Source organism: Giraffa tippelskirchi, chromosome 8 (assembly GCF_054371585.1).
Source record: "Giraffa tippelskirchi isolate mGirTip1 chromosome 8, T2T-mGirTip1v1.2.pri, whole genome shotgun sequence".
NCBI classification, from domain to species: Eukaryota; Metazoa; Chordata; class Mammalia; order Artiodactyla; family Giraffidae; genus Giraffa; species Giraffa tippelskirchi.
The window spans coordinates 119,650,336-119,670,792 of NC_137282.1; the positions used below are offsets into that span (position 1 = coordinate 119,650,336).

The 20,457-nt window shown below is 41.6% G+C and overlaps 1 protein-coding gene and 1 long non-coding RNA gene across 9 annotated transcripts in view; one reads left to right on the forward strand and one right to left on the reverse strand.

The window, feature by feature from the left end:
• LOC145517399 (uncharacterized) overlaps window positions 1-10,896 on the forward strand; it is a 37,118-nt gene extending 26,222 nt beyond the window's left edge. The window contains exon 4 of the long non-coding RNA XR_014062015.1: window positions 9,925-10,896. This is a non-coding gene — a long non-coding RNA (uncharacterized LOC145517399). The remainder of the gene's footprint in view (window positions 1-9,924) is intronic.
• PRIM2 (DNA primase subunit 2) overlaps window positions 1-20,457 on the reverse strand; it is a 297,212-nt gene that overhangs the window by 4,906 nt on the left and 271,849 nt on the right. For 4 of the 8 annotated variants that reach the window (XM_081519726.1, XM_081519725.1, XM_081519723.1 and 1 more), the window contains exon 13: window positions 2,734-2,802. In XM_081519726.1, the coding sequence (XP_081375852.1) occupies window positions 2,734-2,802 (69 nt within the window). Of the gene's footprint in view, window positions 1-2,729; window positions 2,803-20,457 lie in introns of all 8 variants that reach the window. The other 4 variants (XM_081519731.1, XM_081519730.1, XM_081519727.1 and 1 more) reach the window with 1 other exon arrangement.

Here is a 20,457-nt window from a genome sequence, read left to right on the forward strand (position 1 = left end):
CAAGAGGTTTTCAATGACAGCTTGTAATGAGGCAGCTGGTCTTACCAAAAAAAGCCATATGGAACCATCATAGCACTGCTGTAAATGTTATCAGCTAACTGGTTCATTTTCAAAACTTTCATTAAAGCGAGTTTGATCACAGAGGGCTCAAAAAAATAATCACAGGTTTTTGAGGGAGAGCAGGCAGAGTGACAGCAACATGACAATAAAAATAGATTTTGTTTTTAAATTAAATTAGAAAAAATAGTAAGTGAAGAGATTCACAACAAAAAAATCTATAGGGAGACATTTAGTGAATACAGTCTTTATATTCCATTGATTTATATGTGGTTTAAAGTAGACTTTCTATATGTGGGAGGATTTAGACATGTGTGTTTTTAGTCTCTCCAATGGCACCCCACTCCAATACTCTCGCCTGGAAAATCCCATGGACGGAAGAGCCTGGTGGGTTTCAGTCCATGAGGTCCCGAAGAGTTGGACATGACTGATGCTACTTAGCAGCAGCAGCAGCATTAATCTAAAGCAAGTTTTAAACATCGGCAATAGTAGTAATACTCTTATAGGACTAATCAATAGGAGAGATGCTACAAAAGCAGATCTGAGAAATAAACACTTCTTACTTTTTAGCAATGTCACAGACTCAGTGCTAAATATAATTTTCATATCTTCTTAAAAAAAGAGGTTAAATAAATTAACCTTAATTTGTGAAACTTTTAAGTCCTCTTAATTAAAAAGGTCCACAAATAATTAAGAATTAAATTAAATTAAAATTTTCAAGTTGAGAAAGCAAATTAAAGAATAGTCTACAGGGGAAAGAGTTGTGCAAGGCTGATGCTGAAAATACCAAACATGTGGCTCAACTGTTGAGATTCCTATTTTAATAAAACTGATGACAATTTGTTGTTCACTACTTTATTGACATTTAGTCCTTTCAACTTTGTAAAAATAAAATTTTTATGTTTTTAAATAAAAACACTATTTTCAACAGTTAGGTGTAATAGTACGAGGACTGGACCCACGGCCCAGAGCAGACCAGGATTCTGTCTCCAGACCTCCCACTAAGCAGCTGTGGTCCCTCAGGCAAGTCATGCTGAATTACGAGGCCTGCTTATTTTTTAAAGTAAACTGTGAAGGCTGGATCATGAATCTAGACAGGAAACTACTAATGGCTTCCACAGTTGTTATTACAAACATAGTTTCAGGTACTCCAGAACAGCAGTCAGGACTGGCTCATGAGCTCCAGGTGAGGGCTTTGACAGCCTGTTCAAATCCAAGCTTCACCCCTTAGGGCCGTAAGCCCTCAGACCCTCTAAGCTCTGTCATGATGGGGATGCGGATCGTGCTTACTTTAGTCTGCAGTGTGAACCAAAGGACCAATGTGTCCAGAGCACTAACTGCTGGGCCTGGCACACGTGAAGGGTTTTGTAGGTGTTGGCTGATATTATTCAATACTATTATTATTTTCATTATTAACAGTGATGTTATAAGATATATTTGTCCTATAAAATTTAATGTAAGAAATTCTGCAATTATATAACCACGAAAGAAAAATGGTTTCATGAAAACCAGAAAACATAAAACTGATTATAAAACTTAAAGTACCATGGTAGCTGATGATGAATTCCATACATGTAGCATCTTTTTTGGGAGGATCATGGACCCCTCTGAAACCTGATAAACACTAGGCTTCAAAATGCACACTATGTGCTTAGAGAAAAAATGTTTCAAGGGTGCATGGCCCAGGTCCATTCTTGGCTTTCTGTCCCATATGAGAAAGCCATGATCAGGACCAGTGACTGCAAACTAGGGGGTCTGTGAGCTAAGTCGACTGCAGACATGCTGTCAGCCTGCACACAGCTGTAAAACTTGTCAATGTTAACACCTCCAACAGTGTGACTAATTCAGTGGTGTTCATCTCGGGCAACTTCACTTTTCTGGGTTATCTGCCTGACCCCTACAGACCTCTGAGTTTGTGACCTAGGCATTACACCTCTCAGAACCTACTAGCAGACCTTTCGTACAGAAGTCTGGCAAGAAAACAACCAAACACATTTCCCTGACTCCCTTGCAGCTTGTGGGTCGACTGCATAACCTAGGGTCTGCCACGCAGATAAACATGAGACTGGGAAACAGACTAGGGTAACATGAGGGAGCAGCCACAAGTAAAAGCATCCGATTTTCTACAAGGAAGATGGCAAAAGCCTTTGGTTCTTCTGGACAACAGCAGCCAGTGATCCAGACCTACTCTGAGGATTGGGTACCTAAGGCCTGAGAGTCCAGTCCAGCCCACCATGTGCTCCTATAAATAAAGTTCTCCTGGAACAGATGCAAGCCTACTCCTTCCCACAATGTCTAGGCTGCTTCTGCATGACAGCTGCAGAGAGGAGCAGCTGTGACAAAGGGCACATGGACCTGTCATGACCTGCCCTTTACAGAAAATCTGCCGAACCCTGGTCTCATCCCTAGAAGTGGAGTGGTGGGTGGTAGCCGTAGCAAAGCAAGATTTTCTCAGAATGCAGTTTTTCTTAGTTACACTATTGCTGGTTCTGCAGCATCCAAGCTTAATTCCCTGCCCCTTCTATAAATTTTATAAGCAACCTCATGTTGTGTAATAAATCCCTTTCCCCTGAAAACAGCTGGAATGGTTTCTACTGCTGCAGCAAAAACCCCTGAATGAAACATAGAGTAACAGAAGAGAATGGATAAGGTTATAAAGTTTAAAAATTTACTTACATTATGTGTCACCTCAAAGAACTTCTGACAGGCTACCTGGTAATGTGTCCCTTTTACTAAATCTAAAATCTAAAAATGAAGGGAAAAAAGAGAAAGAACAATTAGAAATTAATTTTCTTCTAAACCACTGTAGCTCCTGCTTGCTGGCCTTTTCATAACCTTCATTCCAACAGGAAATGCATTGAATCATGTGGCACACTGCACCCCTGCAGCCTGGGTGCTGTGATAACTTTGACATTATATAGTAGCTGTGTAGATCGGCATTAAACCACTGATGACAAAAGATAATAAGTGATCTTTCTGACCTACCAACTGTGAATTTCAATAACTTTACCCTGACAACAAGATGAAAAGAAATTCCAGCATTATGATTTTGACAGTTATTGTCAGAATACCATATTGCAACACAACTTCCAAAATTGTACATATAAATCTAGTAACTTAAATGGTTGGTACATGAAGCAATCAAGTATACTATTTAGATTTTTATTTTCCACATTATCGCTTTGTACAAAAATAGCATAAACTACAGCTGTGCGCCCATCAGGAAAATCTAATGTAAACACTCTGGATGAGTATCTGTGGAGAGGGAATGCTTTTGCCTTCAATCAGATTTGTCCTTTTTGAAATGAAGTTATTTCTAGTAAAGCTCAGCAAAATATGAGAGTAAATAGTCTATTCTAAACACCTATTAGGAACATCATCCCCTATTTTGTAAATACAATTTGCTTCCCAATTCAGCTTCATGTAACCTCTTCAGAGCCACGTAAACTCCCGTCCTTGTCAGCAGAGTGCAATGCCAACTGAAATTTGTAAATTTTCATCACTTCTCCTGACAAATAAAATACATATGTGGCCTGTTCACAAAACACAGTACAATGCTGGAAGTAAGAGACAGCCTCAAATGAAGGAAAAAAATAATTCTGGAGAAATGTTAATTTCTATCCTTTTTCAAAAGCATGAACTTCCTATCAGAAAAAGCAATGTAAGTGAAATCTTAAATTCTTGCTGTCCTCCTTACTGAATATAGCTTACATCTTTTGACAGATACAAAAAAAATTATAGTGCAAAATAAGCAGCACATCATACTGACAGGAGTGTACTTAAAAGAACGTTTTCTCTGTTTTGTAGATTACATTTCTAAATTTCAGGTCACCTTTTACTAAATCCTACATGAAAGAATTGTGTAAATGCCAACCAATCACAGCACCCATGATCCTGCCTGTCTGCCCATGTGACCTGTCCACTTTTCTTGAATTATAAGAGCAAAGTGAAAAACACATCAATTTAAAATGAATGACTGTAAATCTTTAAAATGAAGAAAGTCACAAAGTTTTTAAAGTAATTCAAATATTCGGAGCTCATATTCACCAATGTTTTTACACATAGATAAGTCAACTGTGTTGAGATGAACTTGCAGTTGAGTACTGACAAACATCAGTGATACCCACCGGTCAGAATGGCTGCTATCCAAAAGTCTACAAGCAATAAATGCTGGAGAGGGTGTGGAGAAAAGGGAACCCTCTTACACTGTTGGTGGGAATGCAAACTAGTACAGCCACTATGGAGAACAGTGTGGAGATTCCTTAAAAATCTGGGAATAGAACTGCCATATGACCCAGCAATCCCACTGCTGGGCATACATACCGAGGAAACCAGAATTGAAAGAGACGCATGTACCCCAATGTTCATCGCAGCACTGTTTACAATAGCTAGGACATGGAAGCAACCTAGATGTCCATCAGCAGACGAATGGATAAGGAAGCTGTGGTACATATACACAATGGAATATTATTCAGCCATTAAAAAAAAACACATTTGAATCAGTTCTATTGCGATAGATGAAACTGGAGCCCATTATACAGAGTGAAGTAAGCCAGAAAGAAAAACACCAATACAATATACTAATGCATATATATGGAATTTGAAAGATGGTAATGATAACCCTATATGCGAGACAGAGTAAGAGACACAGATGCACAGAACAGTCTTATGGACTCTGAGGGAGAAGGTGAGGGTGGGACGTTCTGGGACAATAGCATTGAAACATGTATATTATCATATGTGAAATGGAACACCATTCCAGGTTCGATGCATGAGACAAATGCTCGGGGCTGGGGCAATGGGATGACCCAGAGGGATGGGATGGGGAAGGAGGTGGGAGGGGGGTTCAGGATGGAGAACACATGTAAACCCATGGCTGATTCATGTCAGTGTATGGCAAAAACCACTACAATATTATAAAGTAATTAGCCCCCAACTAAAATAAATAAATTTATTAAAAAAAATAAAAATAAAAATAAAGAGGACAGAACTGAAGCACAGAGACATTAATTAAGTTAATAGTGCTGCAAAGAGATGCTTTTTAGTGAGCCTATGTATCTATACTTAGAAAACTTCATGGGAAAGGGCATTTTCTACCTAGATTGCTAGGGGACAAAACCCACTTTGAATTCTATTTTAAAAAAGTAAATATGTTATTTACATCTACTAAAAAAACAAAAAAAAACCATCAGTGATACCAAGGTGTGAATGTCTGTGAATTACAATCTTGGAGAAGCAAGGACTTTAAACATAAACTTAAGTTTAAATGATGCCATAAATTACCTGGGAGAAAATAAATTCACAGAAACAGAGAAAAACCTCAACTGTGTGGTATGGAATAAATTCCCTTTATGTAAAAACAAAAGAATGAATCTAACATCCTATTCTATGCATACACACTTCTTGTTTATATCTATACATATATATATATATATGGTACATTTAAGAATCTTGCAAAATAAATATGTAACATTATATATAACAATCTAATCTATATGTTTGGGAAACATACTATAAAAGAATACTTTTATAATATGTAAGAAACATAATAGTAAAAATGCGTAGTTGGGTAAAGTACACACATAAAAAGTTATTATGAGAAATTGACATGGAAACCATAGAATGCGAGGAAAGATGATGTATCTTGAAATTTTAGGTTCCATTAAAAAATTATATTTAGATTTAAAAAATAAATCATACAACAATCCTCTTTCTACACCAATTCCTACTCCACTCCAGAGACTAGTCTCTTCCTTAACAAAAACCATTTACTTTTCCTCTTTTTTTTCATCTTCCTATGAAGAATTTTTATTGAAAGTTTTCTTGCACATTCATAAATAAATCATTTGCCCACCTATCCTTAAACAACTTCACTGACTGTGCAGCAGCACACTTGAACGGATGAGGTTTCTGCACGTCTATAAAGGTGCAATGGGGAAAGAGGTCATAGAGTGTTTTTCACTGGATGAACTGTGTCCCAAGAAGAAGAGTGAGGGAAGAAGACAGGTAACAACCAATCAGCCTGGGAGACCGTCAGTGAGCCAGCAGGGAAACCTGAGAGAAAGGTGCCCTGAGGTGACTGGGGGTTACTGGTAGGGATTTGAAGAAATATACCTTCCCAGAATAGGCGAGTCTGTCTGTGCTCAGTCACGTCTGGCTGTTTGTCGGTCCCATGGACTGCAGCCTGCCAAGCTCCTCTGTCCATGGAATTTCCCAGACAAGAAATACTGGAGCCGGTTGCCATTTCCTGCTCCAGGGGATCTTCCCAGCCCAAGGATTTAACCTGCATTAGCAGGTGGGTTCTTTACCACTAGCACCCTGGGAAACCCTAGGGGTGTGTGTCTAGTCAAGGCCATTTACCTGTGGAAAGAATTAAAAACTGAAAAATCATACAGTTGAATGATCTTATTTTCATCGAGACAGTTTTTCCTTAAAAAACTTATGTGTTTTAAATTAAGATAGAAAATGTGAAACATTACTATTCTATTTTTTGGCAATTTATTTTTTATTTTATTAAAAAAAAATTTTAGTTGGAGGATAATCGCTTTATAATAATGTGCTGGTTTCTGCCATACACATGCATCGTTCATGAATCATGAATCAGCTCTATGTTATCAGTCCCATGTATACATATATCCCCTGCCTCCTGAGCCCCCAATCCCACCCCTCTAGGTCATCACAGAACACCCTCCGAGCTTCCTGCATGATACAGACAATTTCCACCATTTTACACACAGTAGTGTATATATGTCAATGCTACTCTCTCAATTCATCCCACGCTCTCCTTTAAGTAAGTCAGAAAAAGAAAAACAAATACTGTATATTAACACATACATGTGGAATCCAGAAAAATGATACGGATGAACCTAGCTGCAGGGTAGGAACAGAGATGCAGATGTAGAGAATGGACCTGACACAGCGCAGTAAAGGTCAGGCTGGACCATTACTATCCCAATTAAAAAAAAAAAACCCAAACAAATAAAAACTTATACTTTAGTTTCCCATTATGATCTACAGTAAAGAGACAGATACATGAAAAGAAATGGAAGGGTCCTGGGCACTGATGGGGAAAGACTGAAGGCAGGAGGAGAAGGGGATGACAGAGGATGAGATGGTTGGATGGCATCACCGACTCGATGGACATGAGTTTGAGTAAGCTCAAGGAGCGACTGAACTGAACTGGACACTGAGTGAAGTTTGGGTCTCCCCAGGGGAACGGGAGCGTCTGCAGTGCTCTGAGCACGGGTGTGACACAAAGATGCACATTTTCCCAGGACAGTCTGCCTGCTGTGCCAGGGTTGGTGGGGGCGGGGTGGGGGGGGAGGTGGAGAGAGTGAGCTCACGGCGAGAGTCCAGGGGACAGACACAGGGGTCTGCAGCAGTGCTGACTGTGGTGGTGGTGGGGGGAGAATAGCTGCTCCATGTGAAAACGCTCCACCACAGCATTCTATGTTTTTATATACTTCTTTCCTGAAATTCAGGGTCTTAGGGAGAGTTGGTCTCATTCAGAGTTTAAATGTCTCATGTAGTTGTAATTCAAGTGACCTTTTCTAAAGTGCTAAGTTTTAACAGAAGAGTCCGTGCCCCTGGGCTGTGGACAGATGTGTCTGACTTATAGCCAGGCTACCGTGAGCTCGAAGAGATGTTAACTTCAACCAGAAGTGCTGTGCTTTTCCTTGAAGCTGAAATTTTTCTTTTATGTTTTCTCAAGAAAGAAGAAATACTGGATGTAGTAATATTTTATAGTGGCAATTTTGAACATACCTAACCATGTTTTTTTAAAATATGTTTGGTGGGGGAGAGGGGTACATGGCAAGTCAGTTCATAATGTGCTTGCTTATGTATATTTTTCGTGTTATCATGTGTTACATGATATTAGGAATTTTTAAAGAAAAAAAAATTTGTAGAAAAGCCAGAATGAGGCTGTAGTCAGGCAGTAGTACTTTCTGGACCTCCTGAAGGGCCAGCTCCCCAAGGCGGGGCTCAGAGGCAGGACTGGCCAGAGTGAGGGTTTGAAAGAACCAGGGAGAGACACACCCTCACAGGGTGAGGCACTCTACCGGAGGAAGGAGGGGATGTAAGGAGACCAGAAAGGTCAACAGGAAGGCGAGGGAGGCAGGTGGGCGCAGAGTGTGAACGGCCCAAGACATGGGTCCATGGAACAGAGCCCACAGCTGCTCTGCATGACCTGCAGACATGAGTCCACGGCCGCAACCGCGCTCCCACAGCAGGACCTGAGTCCCCCTGCTCCCCGGTCCTTCTGGAAGAGACACAACACACCACAGCTTCCTCATGAGCCAGCATCGATACCAAACAGTCCTTTAAGATGGAAGCCAAATCAAGTGCCAATTCTGATGCCTACGCTAGAAGTTTCTTAATTCTGCTTTAGAAAAATATAAACAATCTGAAGAATCTTATTAAATAAGGCTTATTTGAAAACAAAAGCTTATTATTTAAAGAAAAATTCCAATGAAGGTCTAAGACTGAGAGTCATTTCCTAGGCAGGTTGATAAGAAGTCTAGGGGTCCCTAAGGAGAGAGGGGTCTAGAATTCTCAAGGAGGAAGAAAGGACAAACTATTTCTTTCCCTCTACATTCCTTAGGATTATATAACAATAATGTATCCTGCTTGAGGACAGTCTCTGGAAAAAACCTTCTGGCTAATCCTGTTATCTTAAATTGTAAATTATGGGAGTGGGTCTGGTGAGGTCTTCACAACTTCCAGACATCCTTTTGATTCACTGTAATAACTAATTTGAGAGCATATAATTCCACTGCTAATGCTAGCAAGGGGGTACTCTTTCTGCCCCCTTCTGATGTCTATGTCAGAAGCTTTCTCTATTCCTTTTATACTTTAATAAACTCTATTAAACAAAAGCTCTGAGTGATCAAGCCTCGTCTCTGGCCCCGGATTGAATTCTTCTCCTCCAGAGGCCAAGAATCCCGGTGTCTTTTCGTGGGTTCAGCAACAACCTTTCAAGGCTATTGCTCAAATGGCAATTTGAGTTTGGTTTTTAATGTCAACATTTCCAGGCTAGAGTACAAAAACGTAAAGCACAACAATCATTCTAGTCTAGTTCATCAGTAGTCAGAAAGTTAAGAAAAATTAAGAGGAAAAGCGATACCATACTACTATATTTTGGTAACACATGTTCTTTAACTTTTTTCTCTAAGTATCTTAAACTACTTATCAGCTGACTAAAGACTATTGAGAAGAATATTAGATGGTTTTTCCTTTCTTTTTTTTAAACAATGCAGTTTGCCGTCTTTATAAGATGTTCATCATGTTTGTACTTACTAAGTTTAGTAACAGTATCAACTACACTTCATTGACTATTTCATCATCAAGGCAAATTACTGTCTGGTCCTGAATGCCAATAAAACGGCTGAGAACCAAGATAACCCTGCAGAGGAGGGCAAAGAGCAAGTAAGGTGGCAGTTTCCTCATGTGGCTTGTGTTACTGCACAGCCCACTGACAGACACACGATACGAAGTACTAGGGAGGAATGCTGTCTTTACACCTGCGCACACACGTATACATGCAGGAAGGAGGAATATAAATGACATTTTATTACTGTGGGCCGCCCTTCCTTCCTGGCACTCAAGCTCCCTGACACGTCCTCTACACCTTCACTCTGGCACCTGCCACAAGTTCCAGAGGCTTCTGTGGCGGTGGGATGCAGCCACCTGCCCGTCCTGGGCTACAGGCGGGGTGGGGGGAGACACACACCTCAGCTATCTCGAACTCAAGGTCACGTTCTGATTTATTTAAAAGTGTTCACAAGCGTGTTTCTTTCTTAACAAGTCAACCTTTCAAGGAGATATCTGCTGGTATTTCCCCCCTCCATTTCTGACTTTATCTTGAAGGTGAGAGAAACGGTCCTGATGCAGAGTCCGGAACACTTTTGATCTCATTCATCTGGCTCCTGTTTCTCCCAGACGCCTGATGACCTTGCCGTGACCTTCACCTGCCGGCAGGTCAGGGCAAGCTTCCCACTCCTGAAGGTGCGCTGCAATGTGTTTACGACACTGTGTGCCATGAACGCTTCTGACTCACTCTTCACTGTCTGTAACAGCCACTGAATGATTTCTACCTCCACGGGTCCTTAAGACCCATCTTTTCCTCCCCATTGTTCAGGCCCTCGTCATCCACTTTTTATGGCAAAACTTCTTGGTTCCTCCCGTCCTCACTCAAGACAGCTGCTGATCCAACCCCAGAGAACCTTCCCTGCAGTCCAGGTCCGAACCTGGCGTTGCTGGCTCCTGGACGGCAGTGACTGGCAGGACACAGCCTCCCCCGGGGCCCCTCCTGCCCACCTGTCCTGGGGCCTCACCTCCAGCCCAGCTTCTCCCATGGGATGTGCTTTGAAATTTCAGCTCACAAAATTCCAGTGATTTCTCAGAGGGTGTTTTTGGTCTAATGCATTGTTTGATTTGGTCTAGTCCAGAATTACCTAGTTTCTTCAGGGCAAGGCTTACCAAGGTAGTGCTTCTCAACTAGTCTGTCCCTAGAACCTGTGTTCACAGCTCGGGCAGGATCAGGCTGCTCAGAACTCACCAGGACCTTATGTGACCATGCTCACCACCCCCAGCTGAGCCTTCTCTCACACGCTGGATTTCTCTACCACCTGTCTCCACTGGAGTGAGTGTCTCCCGTCTCCACTGGAGTGTCTGTCTCCACTGGAGTGAGCGTCTCCCGTCTCCACTGGAGTGAGTGTCCGTCTCCACTGGAGTGAATGTCTGTCTCCACTGGAGTGAGCGTCGTCTGTCTCCACTGGAGTGAGAGTCTCCTGTCTCCACTGGAGTGAGTGTCTGTCTCCACTGGAGTGAGCATCTCCTGTCTCCACTGGAGTGAGCGTCAGTCTCCTGTCTCCACTGGAGGGAGTGTCTGTCTCCACTAGAGTGAGCATCTCCTGTCTCCACTGGAGTGAGCGTCTGTCTCCTGTCTCCACTGGAGGGAGTGTCTGTCTCCACTGGAGTGAGCATCTCCCATCTCCACTGGAGTGAGTGTCTGTCTCCTGTCTCCACTGGAGGGAGTGTCTGTCTCCACTGGAGTGAGCATCTCCTGTCTCCACTGGAGTGAGCGTCTGTCTCCTGTCTCCACTGGAGGGAGTGTCTGTCTCCACTGGAGTGAGCGTCTCCCGTCTCCACTGGAGTGAGCGTCTCCCGTCTCCACTGGAGTGAGTGCCTGTCTCCACTGGAGTGAGCGTCTCCCATCTCCACTGGAGTGAGTGTCTGTCTCCACTGGAGTGAGCGTCTCCCATCTCCACTGGAGTGAGCGTCTCCCGTCTCCACTGGAGTGAGTGCCTGTCTCCACTGGAGTGAGCGTCTGTCTCCTGTCTCCACCGGAGTGAGCGTCTGTCTCCCGTCTCCACTGGAGTGAGTGTCTCCCGTCTCCACTGGAGTGAGTGTCTCCACTGGAGCGAGCATCTCCACTGGAGTGTCTCCCGTCTCCACTGGAGTGAGCGTCTCCCGTCTGCACTGGAGTGAGCATCTCCCGTCTCCACTGGAGTGAGTGTCTGTCTCCACTGGAGTGAGCGTCTCCCGTCTCCACTGGAGTGAGTGTCTCCACTAGAGTGAGCGTCTCCTGTCTCCACTGGAGTGAGCATCTCCCGTCTCCACTGGAGTGAGTGTCTGTCTCCACTGGAGTGAGCGTCTCCCATCTCCACTGGAGTGAGTGTCTGTCTCCACTGGAGTGTCTCCTGTCTCCACTGCAGTGTCTCCTCAGAGAAGGTAGAGGCCATGTTTCTAGCTCATTATACTCCCAGGATCTGGAAGGTGACTGGAAAGCAGACACATCTGTTCATATTTGCTGACGCTGAATGGACGCTCCCCCTATGGCCTGACCAGCCTGATCTCCCTCCAGGGGAACTCCTACTCCTACCTCCTCACCCAATGCAAATGTCACTTCCTGCGGGAAGCACTCCTTAGTGTTACCCCCTCCCTCCTCAGCAAGTCTTCTCCCTCTGGCTCTTCAACTAGCATTTAGGATAATTTTTAAAAGAACTTCTCATACTTCATTATAGTTAATTATGCCCTTTAACGCCACCAGACTAAAAGCTCTAACACAGTTTCTTAATCATCCATTTCGAGATCTGAACATATGGAAAACTAAGCAATGTGGATGGTGCTCAGAAAATGTTTATTGAGCCATAAAATAAATGTCTTTCCTTCCCAAAGAAACTTCTTTCTGTTTGAATCTGTCTTAGAGTACTTTTACCAGAACCTCTGCAATTAGACACTTGATTTCCAATTCTCTCTTTATTTTTTGGTATAGCACCACAGAAAAAATTGCTAACTTAATTCAGTTCTTCCACAGGCTTTAAAAGGGCTTGAGAGGTTTCTCCAGTCATATCTGCGGACACTTTGGAGAAGAGAGTGACAACGCTCCATCAAATTAACTGAACTCCAAATGTAGAAATCTGCCATTGTTATGTATAGTTTCCACTTATCCTGGTCTGCGCACACAGCAGCCTCAGCCCACAGCTCTCAGACGAGCTTTCAGACTGTGAACCAAGTCAGTCACTGTCTCCATCCACGTGGTCTACATTCCCTCAGCCCCTGGAAGGGAGTCCAGCATCAGGTTTACAGAGATGAAAGATACCACTTATGCCCTTGGGGAGGATAAGGCCACAGAGTCGGTTTGGAGGGAAGGACAGACAAGGGAACAAGCAGTCCAGAACAGGCGCTGACCTGACAGGAGCCCAGAAGATGCTACAAGGCGGGGGCAGCTCAATATGAGCCTTTGCAGAGGATGGAACCAGGTGGTAACAATGAATCACAGTGACGCAGATAAAGTATAAAGCATCAGAGCAACCCAGACACAGGACCACATGCAAAGGAGGCACAGGAGCTCCAAGCAAGGTGCTCGGGGATGGGCAGACTCTAAAACATACTAGAAAGATGATCTGACCTCAACATGAAGGACTTCTGGGGGACAGGGACTGTGGACAATGGGGAGACATAATGAGAGCAGGGGACATCCTTGAGAGCCCTGGGACCAGCGGATGTTGCCCCAATTTCTGGCTTGAACATCTGGTGTCCCACTAGCTCTCCCTGGAGGCAGAGAACTGAGGCTGCGCTGTCCCCTCAGAACGGGCACGCAGGTCTTCAGGCTTAGAGGCTGCTGAGACTGGAGGTTGCGCTGTTCCGGAGGCTGAGGAGAGCTGGGAGCAGCCTGACTCTGACTGGCCGACGCGGCACGTGAAGGTCATGCCCCATCAGGTACCAGTCACAGGGCCACTCCCTCAGAGTGGAGAGACCACTCCCCTTATGCTCCCTCCCTATCAGGAGTTGACCCTGAGAACACTCCCAGCGAACATCCTGCACACAGAGCCCACCACAGTGAACCAGACTTGGACACAGTGCAAGCTGTTCCGCTCGCTGGCTTGCTTGCTTGCCTTTGCAGGGCCAGGGATGGGCTCAAGGTGAGGAGTAACAGGGACAATAAGAGCATCTTATACTCCTGCTCCATCTATATCAGACACTGTTCTGGTTGTTTTACTTAATTACCAGCTCTCTAAATCTGCTCTTCACATATATATGCAAACATGTTAAAAAAAGAATGCTTACAGCAATTATTTAGGCCCTTGTAATGCATGGTAGAATCCAATCCAAAACAGTGATGCTCTCCAGCTAGAGAAGTGTACTATGCCATCCCTCATAAAACCTGAAATCTCCTGCAAGTCAGCTAAATTCTAAATATGAGAGGCTTCCTGAAAGACGTATTACGCTGTTTAATAATCATATTACATCATTTCCTTAGTATACTTTCATCCACAATACAGAAACCCAAATATTGAAAATGTCCCATTGACTTTTACTATATTTGGATAAAGGTTCTGAATCATTAAAGATATGTCTAACGTTTGGGTTAAAGCATTTAAGCTTTAGGGAAACATAAATAACTAAGTGAACCTGGAACAGGGGCGGGAGAGAAAGAGAAGGCCAAGGGGAGGGTGGGAGGGGAGGGCAGCAAGACTCCTGTCAAGTCTGCAGAGAGAGGCAGAGAAGTATGGCCAGATCGCAATCCCACACTTTACTCTCTAATTACATCTGCCTTGTGGGTATCCTGGTTGTTTTTTTTTTTTTCGCCTAGTATAAAAGCAAGCCACTTCAGAATCACTATGTCCTGCGTGATCTTAATGGAAATGATGAAAAGGATTTATCCCTGACAACAGTTACTTTCAAAGATCTTATCAAAAGAGATGTATCGTATCAGATACTCTACTTAAAACAGACTAAATTAGAAGAAACCAAACATCTGTCACTTAAATAGTTTTTCCAAGGACTGGAGGATTAACAGAAAAATTAATATATATATATAAACTTTTATATATATATTATATGGGCTTCCCCAATGGTTCAGCTGGTAAAGAATCTGCCTGCCAATGAAGGAGATGCAGGAGACAAGAGTTAGATCCCTGGGTCAGGAAGATAGCCTGGAGAAGGAAACCGCAACCTGCTCCAGTATTCTTGCCTAGAAAATTCTATGGACAGAGGAGCCTGATGGGCTGCAGACCATGGGGTCTCAAAGAGTCAGATATGACTGAGTGTGCACAAACATATTTTATACACAAACACACACACATATACATACATACATATATATATATTTAGAAACAGAAAGTTCATCTAACAAGAACTACATTGTAAATTGATGGTCAGCACTACCAGCAAGTCTGAAACGGCTTAACAGCAAGCAGACTAAGAATCTGAAACACTTGCTTATGAAAAAAAACTACTTAATTTCTGTATAGTTTAAGTTTGCTTTTCAAAAAGGGGGAGGGGCACAGGAGGAATCCTCTGGAAGAATAGTCTATAAAACTGATCATGAAACAGAACTAAGTTGGGAGAATAGTGCTTTGTCCACAGGAGGGCAGGTGGATTTTATTATAAGTATCATAAGAGACTATATTCTACTGAATGAAATTCCTCTACAGATACCAGAAATTCCACATAAATAAATAATAATGACAGAAAGATACATAACTGTAAACAGAAATGAATGTTTTTAATAAAGATTATGTTTTCTATTTTAATGTAGTTTTACTGAAAGCAAACTTTAATAGCCTTGGCTAACAAAATGGCATATTTTATTTGACTTTCAAAGTGATTTTTCTTTGAATCACATTAAACAACATTAAACAACAACATTAAATAATCTTCAAATGACCATTTTTCTTCAGCCTAATGAAAAGGAAAGATATACACAAAAATTAAGTTAGATGCTCAGAGATTTTTATGATAAAGCCAAAAATGGAACCATATCCTCCTGACACCAATTCTAAAGTTCAACTTCCCATCTTTTCTTAATGCTGTTCAAGATTTATCAAGAACAATGTACACATCTTCAACTATATCACCAAGAAAAGCAAAACTAAGTGCAGCAATCCTTATAAATCAGAATAGATGCTCATGGAGATCAAACAGAGAGGGAAGCTGTTCTTGAGAGCAGTTGCTGTCCATAAAGCAATGAACAGATGGATACCACATTCCACTGATAAGTACTCCTCACCTAAGAAAACCACAGGATTAGGTCAGATTTATATGAACACAGAATAAGGAGTCATTGAGATTTATATTTGCCATAAAATCTTGGCATAGTGTTACTTTTAAGTTTTTTAAACTGTCCATTTTGAAAGATTTCTTCATTAAAAGGCATCTACCAGTTTTAGATTTAATATGGTCACTAATCTCTTGAAAATTTTTGGACGGTGAAAAAGAGAGGTTAATTAACCTTTCAAAAACTATAAAGAACATACATTTTTACATATTTCAAGGTTTTAATATCATTATTAATTTTCCCAGAAGCACCAATTAGATTTGCCTTTAAAATAATCATTAATGGTTAGCTGAGTAAAATTCCTAAGTCACATTTTCTCCTTCTCTTAAAAAAAAAAAAAAGACTAAAATGAAACATAAAAAGACAGTTTAAACAACACTAGTACAGAAAGGAAAGTGAAAGTCACTCAGTCGTGTCTGACTCTTTGAGACCCCGTGGACTATACTAGTACAGAAATACACTTGTAAATAATGAATCATTCATCAAAAACTTGAAAAATGAGTTAGCCTTATTTTCACTCATTTATAGGTCAACATGTAAAACTAAATATTGGCTCTAATAGGTCAAGCACAACTGTATGTTAGAAGTAAACATTAAAATATGAATATGGAAATAGGACCAAATCACTGTAGTACTTAACAGTACTACATTTAGTACCAACCATTTAGAGAAATACTCAGCAATGGGAACACAATGAGTAGCATCTGTAATTTTAAATTTTCTAAAGATACAATTAAAAAGGTAAAAAGAAACATGAAATCAATTTAAATAATACATCTTATTTAAATAAGTATTGGTTACTGTCATTTCAATATGTAATCAATATAAACATACCATTACTAAGATTTTTACAGTGCTTCTCATATTAATCCTTTGCCACCTGGCATTATTTTCCACTCATGGCAGGCAGTGTGCTGGAGAGGATGACACCAGCTTGTGGGTGTGGGCTGTGCACATCTCTTCCCAAGTTAGGGTTTGTAACATCATGTTGATAATGTGACATCAGTCCAGTCAGAGTATTTACAGAACAAAACTCAGCAAATGACACAAGTCAAGGCTTTTTTCTTTTCCCAGGAGAGCTGATCCCCAAATTCACCACTGTCCTCAGCACATCTCAGTGTGGTTCATCCACACTTCAAATGCTGAACCGTCACTGCATGTAGCTGGTGACTGCGACTGGATAGCCCAGATCAAGCGTACAAGAGAGTCAGGCTTTCAGAGTTAGCGACCTGGAATATTTAAAATGTCCAGTTTTCTAGAAATTATTATAAAGTTTGGAAAGAAACAAGTAGGTAGGGTCCATTCACAGGAGAAATGAATACAAACTGTCCCCCAGAAAGCACAGGCATTGGACTCATCTGACAAAGACTTGACATCAGCTGTCTTAAATACCCTCAAAGAGCTAAAGGAATGATATCCTAACAAAGAGAAAATGGTAATGAAGAGAATAAAACTATAAAAAAGAACCAGAGAGACTCTGGAGCTAAAAATTATAGCTAAAATGAAAACAATAGCCAATTCCAGCAGACAGAAAAAAGAATCAGCAAACTTGGAAGTCAGTCCAGTTGAGATCATCCAGTCTAAGGAGCAAGGAGAATAATGATCTCTTAAATGTGGAATCAAAAGAGAAATGATACAAATGAACTTATTTACAAAACAGAAACAGAAGCACAGATTTAGAGAACAAACATGGTAACCAGGGTGGAAGGACAGTTAGGAAGTTTGGGATGGACATGTACACACTGCTTATATTTAAAACAGATAACCAACAAGGTGCTACTGTATAGCACAGGGAATTGTGTTCAATGTCACCTGGCAGCCTGGATGGGAGGGGAGTTTGGGGGAGAATGGATACATGCATATGTGCTGAGCCGCTTTGCTCTGCAGCTGAAACTATCAGAATGTTAACTGGCTATACTCCAATATGAAACAAAAAGTTAAAGAATAAAGAGACAGGCACAGAGCAAAAGAGGCGTGTGGGACACCAGAGATGCACCAACGAACACACAGGGCGCGCAGGAGGGCGGGGACAGACACCACGGCACAAAGAACAGACGGGGGAATGCGGCTCCGAGTCCCCACACTCGACGTAAGAGGTGCATCTACACAACCAAATACCTTAACGGGGACACAGACACAACGGCAACCACACAGACACACATGATGAAGAAACTGCTGAGGGACCTCCCCGCTGGCCCCATGGTTGAGACTCTGCTTCCAGCGCAGGGGGCGTGCATTCAATCCCTGGTTGGGGAACCAAGATACCACACGACATACAGTCAGAAAACTGAAAAACAAAAAATGAACGAATAAAGGATACATTTGAAAAAAAACAAAAGGAGAAGCCATGAACAGACAAAGACAGGCGAGGACCCAGACAGGAGCAGAACCACTCCTCACTTAGCAGAGACAGCGACAGTGACCGCCGTCTTCTCAGCAGAACCCATCAGGGCCAGAACGCAGCAGGATGACATGCTTTGCTCCAAGAATAAAGCTGTCCACCAAGATGTGTATGTCCGACAAAACTTTCCTTTAACAACGGAGAAATTAATTCATTACCAGACAGAGAAAAGCTGAGACCTGCTAGTGGACCTGCGCTACAAGAAACACCAGAGGGAGTCCTTCAGGCAGGAAGGGAAGACCGCTAGACAGCTGAAGTCAGACGAAAACAAAGGACCCTGGAAAAGGTTAACTCCATCATGTATCCGGCCAGCATCACTGCACTTCCGATGCACTAAGCCCTCTTTTTCTTCCAATGAAGTAAAAGGCAAATGCATAAAACAATCACCATAAATCAGTGATAATAGACACACAATGTATAAAGATGTAATTTGTGACAACAACATAAAGGGGACAGACAGAGATACACGAAGTGGAAGTCTGTATACTATGGAGGTTAGGCTGGCACTAACTGTCATTATTTTAAGAGGGTAACAGGAATCCCCAGGGTAACCACTAAGAAAATAACTAAATATATATATACAGAAAAGGAAATGAAGACAATTGAAACAGTACACTGCAAAAATATGAATCGCAAAAGAAGGCAGCAATGAAGGAACTGAGGGACAAAAGACATGCGACAAAGAGCAAAATGACAAAAGTGAATCCTTTCTTATCAGTAATTATTTTATCTTTAAATAGATTAACTCTCCAATCTCAGAGAGTGGAAAAGTGGCTAACATTACATAACTAAACTATCTGTTCTCTGCAAGAGACTCACTTTAGAACCAAAGACAAAACAGGTTGAAAGTGAAAGGATGGAAAAAGATATCCAGTGAAAACAGTAACCAGAAGAGAGCTGGAATGGCCATACTAGCATCAGGCATAACAGATTTTAAGTGAAAAAATGTTACAAGAGGGACTTCCCTGGTGGTCCAGTGGCTAAGAATTCACCTTGCAATGAAGGGGACCTGGGTTCAACCCCTGACTGGGGAACCAAGATCCCACATGCCGCAGAGCCACTAGGCTTGTGCACTGCAACTCCTGAGTCTGGGGCTCTGCAACACGCACGCCACGACTAGATAGTCCGCATGCTGCAAAGAAACGTCCTGTATGACACAATGAGATCCCATGCGCTGCAACTGAGACCCAGTGCAGCCAAATGTTTGCTTAAATGTTACAAGAGACAAAAAGGACATTATACACTGATAAAAGGGTTAATCCATCCGGAGGAAGGAACAATCAAACATATACACACTGAAAAACAAAGACCCCGGATACATGAAGCAAAAATCAAAAGAACTGAAGGTAGCAATTGACAGTTCTACAATAACAGTTGGAAACTCTTTCATAAATGGGTAGAATAACTAGACAATTTACAAGGAACGAGAACCTGAACAACACTATAACCAACAACAGACAATACAGAATGCTCCACCCCAAACAGCAAAATACACATTCTTCTCAAGTGCACAGGGAACATTCTCCAGGACAGACCATCTGTTAGGTGGCCAAACAAAACTTAATAATTTTAAAAATTCTGAAATTATAGAAAACATCTTCTGTGATTACAGTGAGGTGAAATCAATTATACAAAGAAAACTGAAAAATTAAAAATACGTAAAAATTAAACACATTCATAAATAACCAATGGGTCAAGGAATGAAGAAAATCCTAAGGATAATTGGGAAATACTTTGAATCACATGAAAACAAAATACAACACCCAAGCCTTATACAGAATATAGAGAAAGGAATGCTCATGGGGAAATCTCTAGCTGTACACACTACAATAAAAAAGAAGAAAAAGCTCAAATCAATAACCTAACTTTAATACCAGAAAAAGAACATCAAACTAAACCCAAAACCAAAAAGAAGGAAATAAAGATTAAAGTGGAGTTAAACAAAATAGAGAAGAGAAATACAATAGAGAAAATTAAAACAACAACTTGTTACTTTGAAAGGATCAACAAAATTTGACAAAGACCGAATAAGGAAAAAAAAAGAGAGACAAGAAACCAAGACTAAAATCAGCAATGAAAGTGGGAACATTACTAATGACTTCACCAAATTGAAAGAGATCATACAGGAATACTACAAACAACTTCATACCAATAAACCAGGTAGCCTCAATGAAATGGACAAATTGCTAGAAACACACAAATTACCAAATCTGACCTAAGAAGACAGAAAATCTGAACAAACCTATAATAGTCAAAGAGACTTGAGTGTTTAAAAAGTTTCCAACAACAAAAAAGCCCAAGACTAGATGGCTATTGAACATTTAGAGAACATCAATGCTTCTCAAGTGAGTGAACGACAGCTGCTCAGTCCTATCTGACTCTTTGCGACCCCATGAACTGTAGCCCGCCAGGCTCCTCTGCCCATGGAATTCTC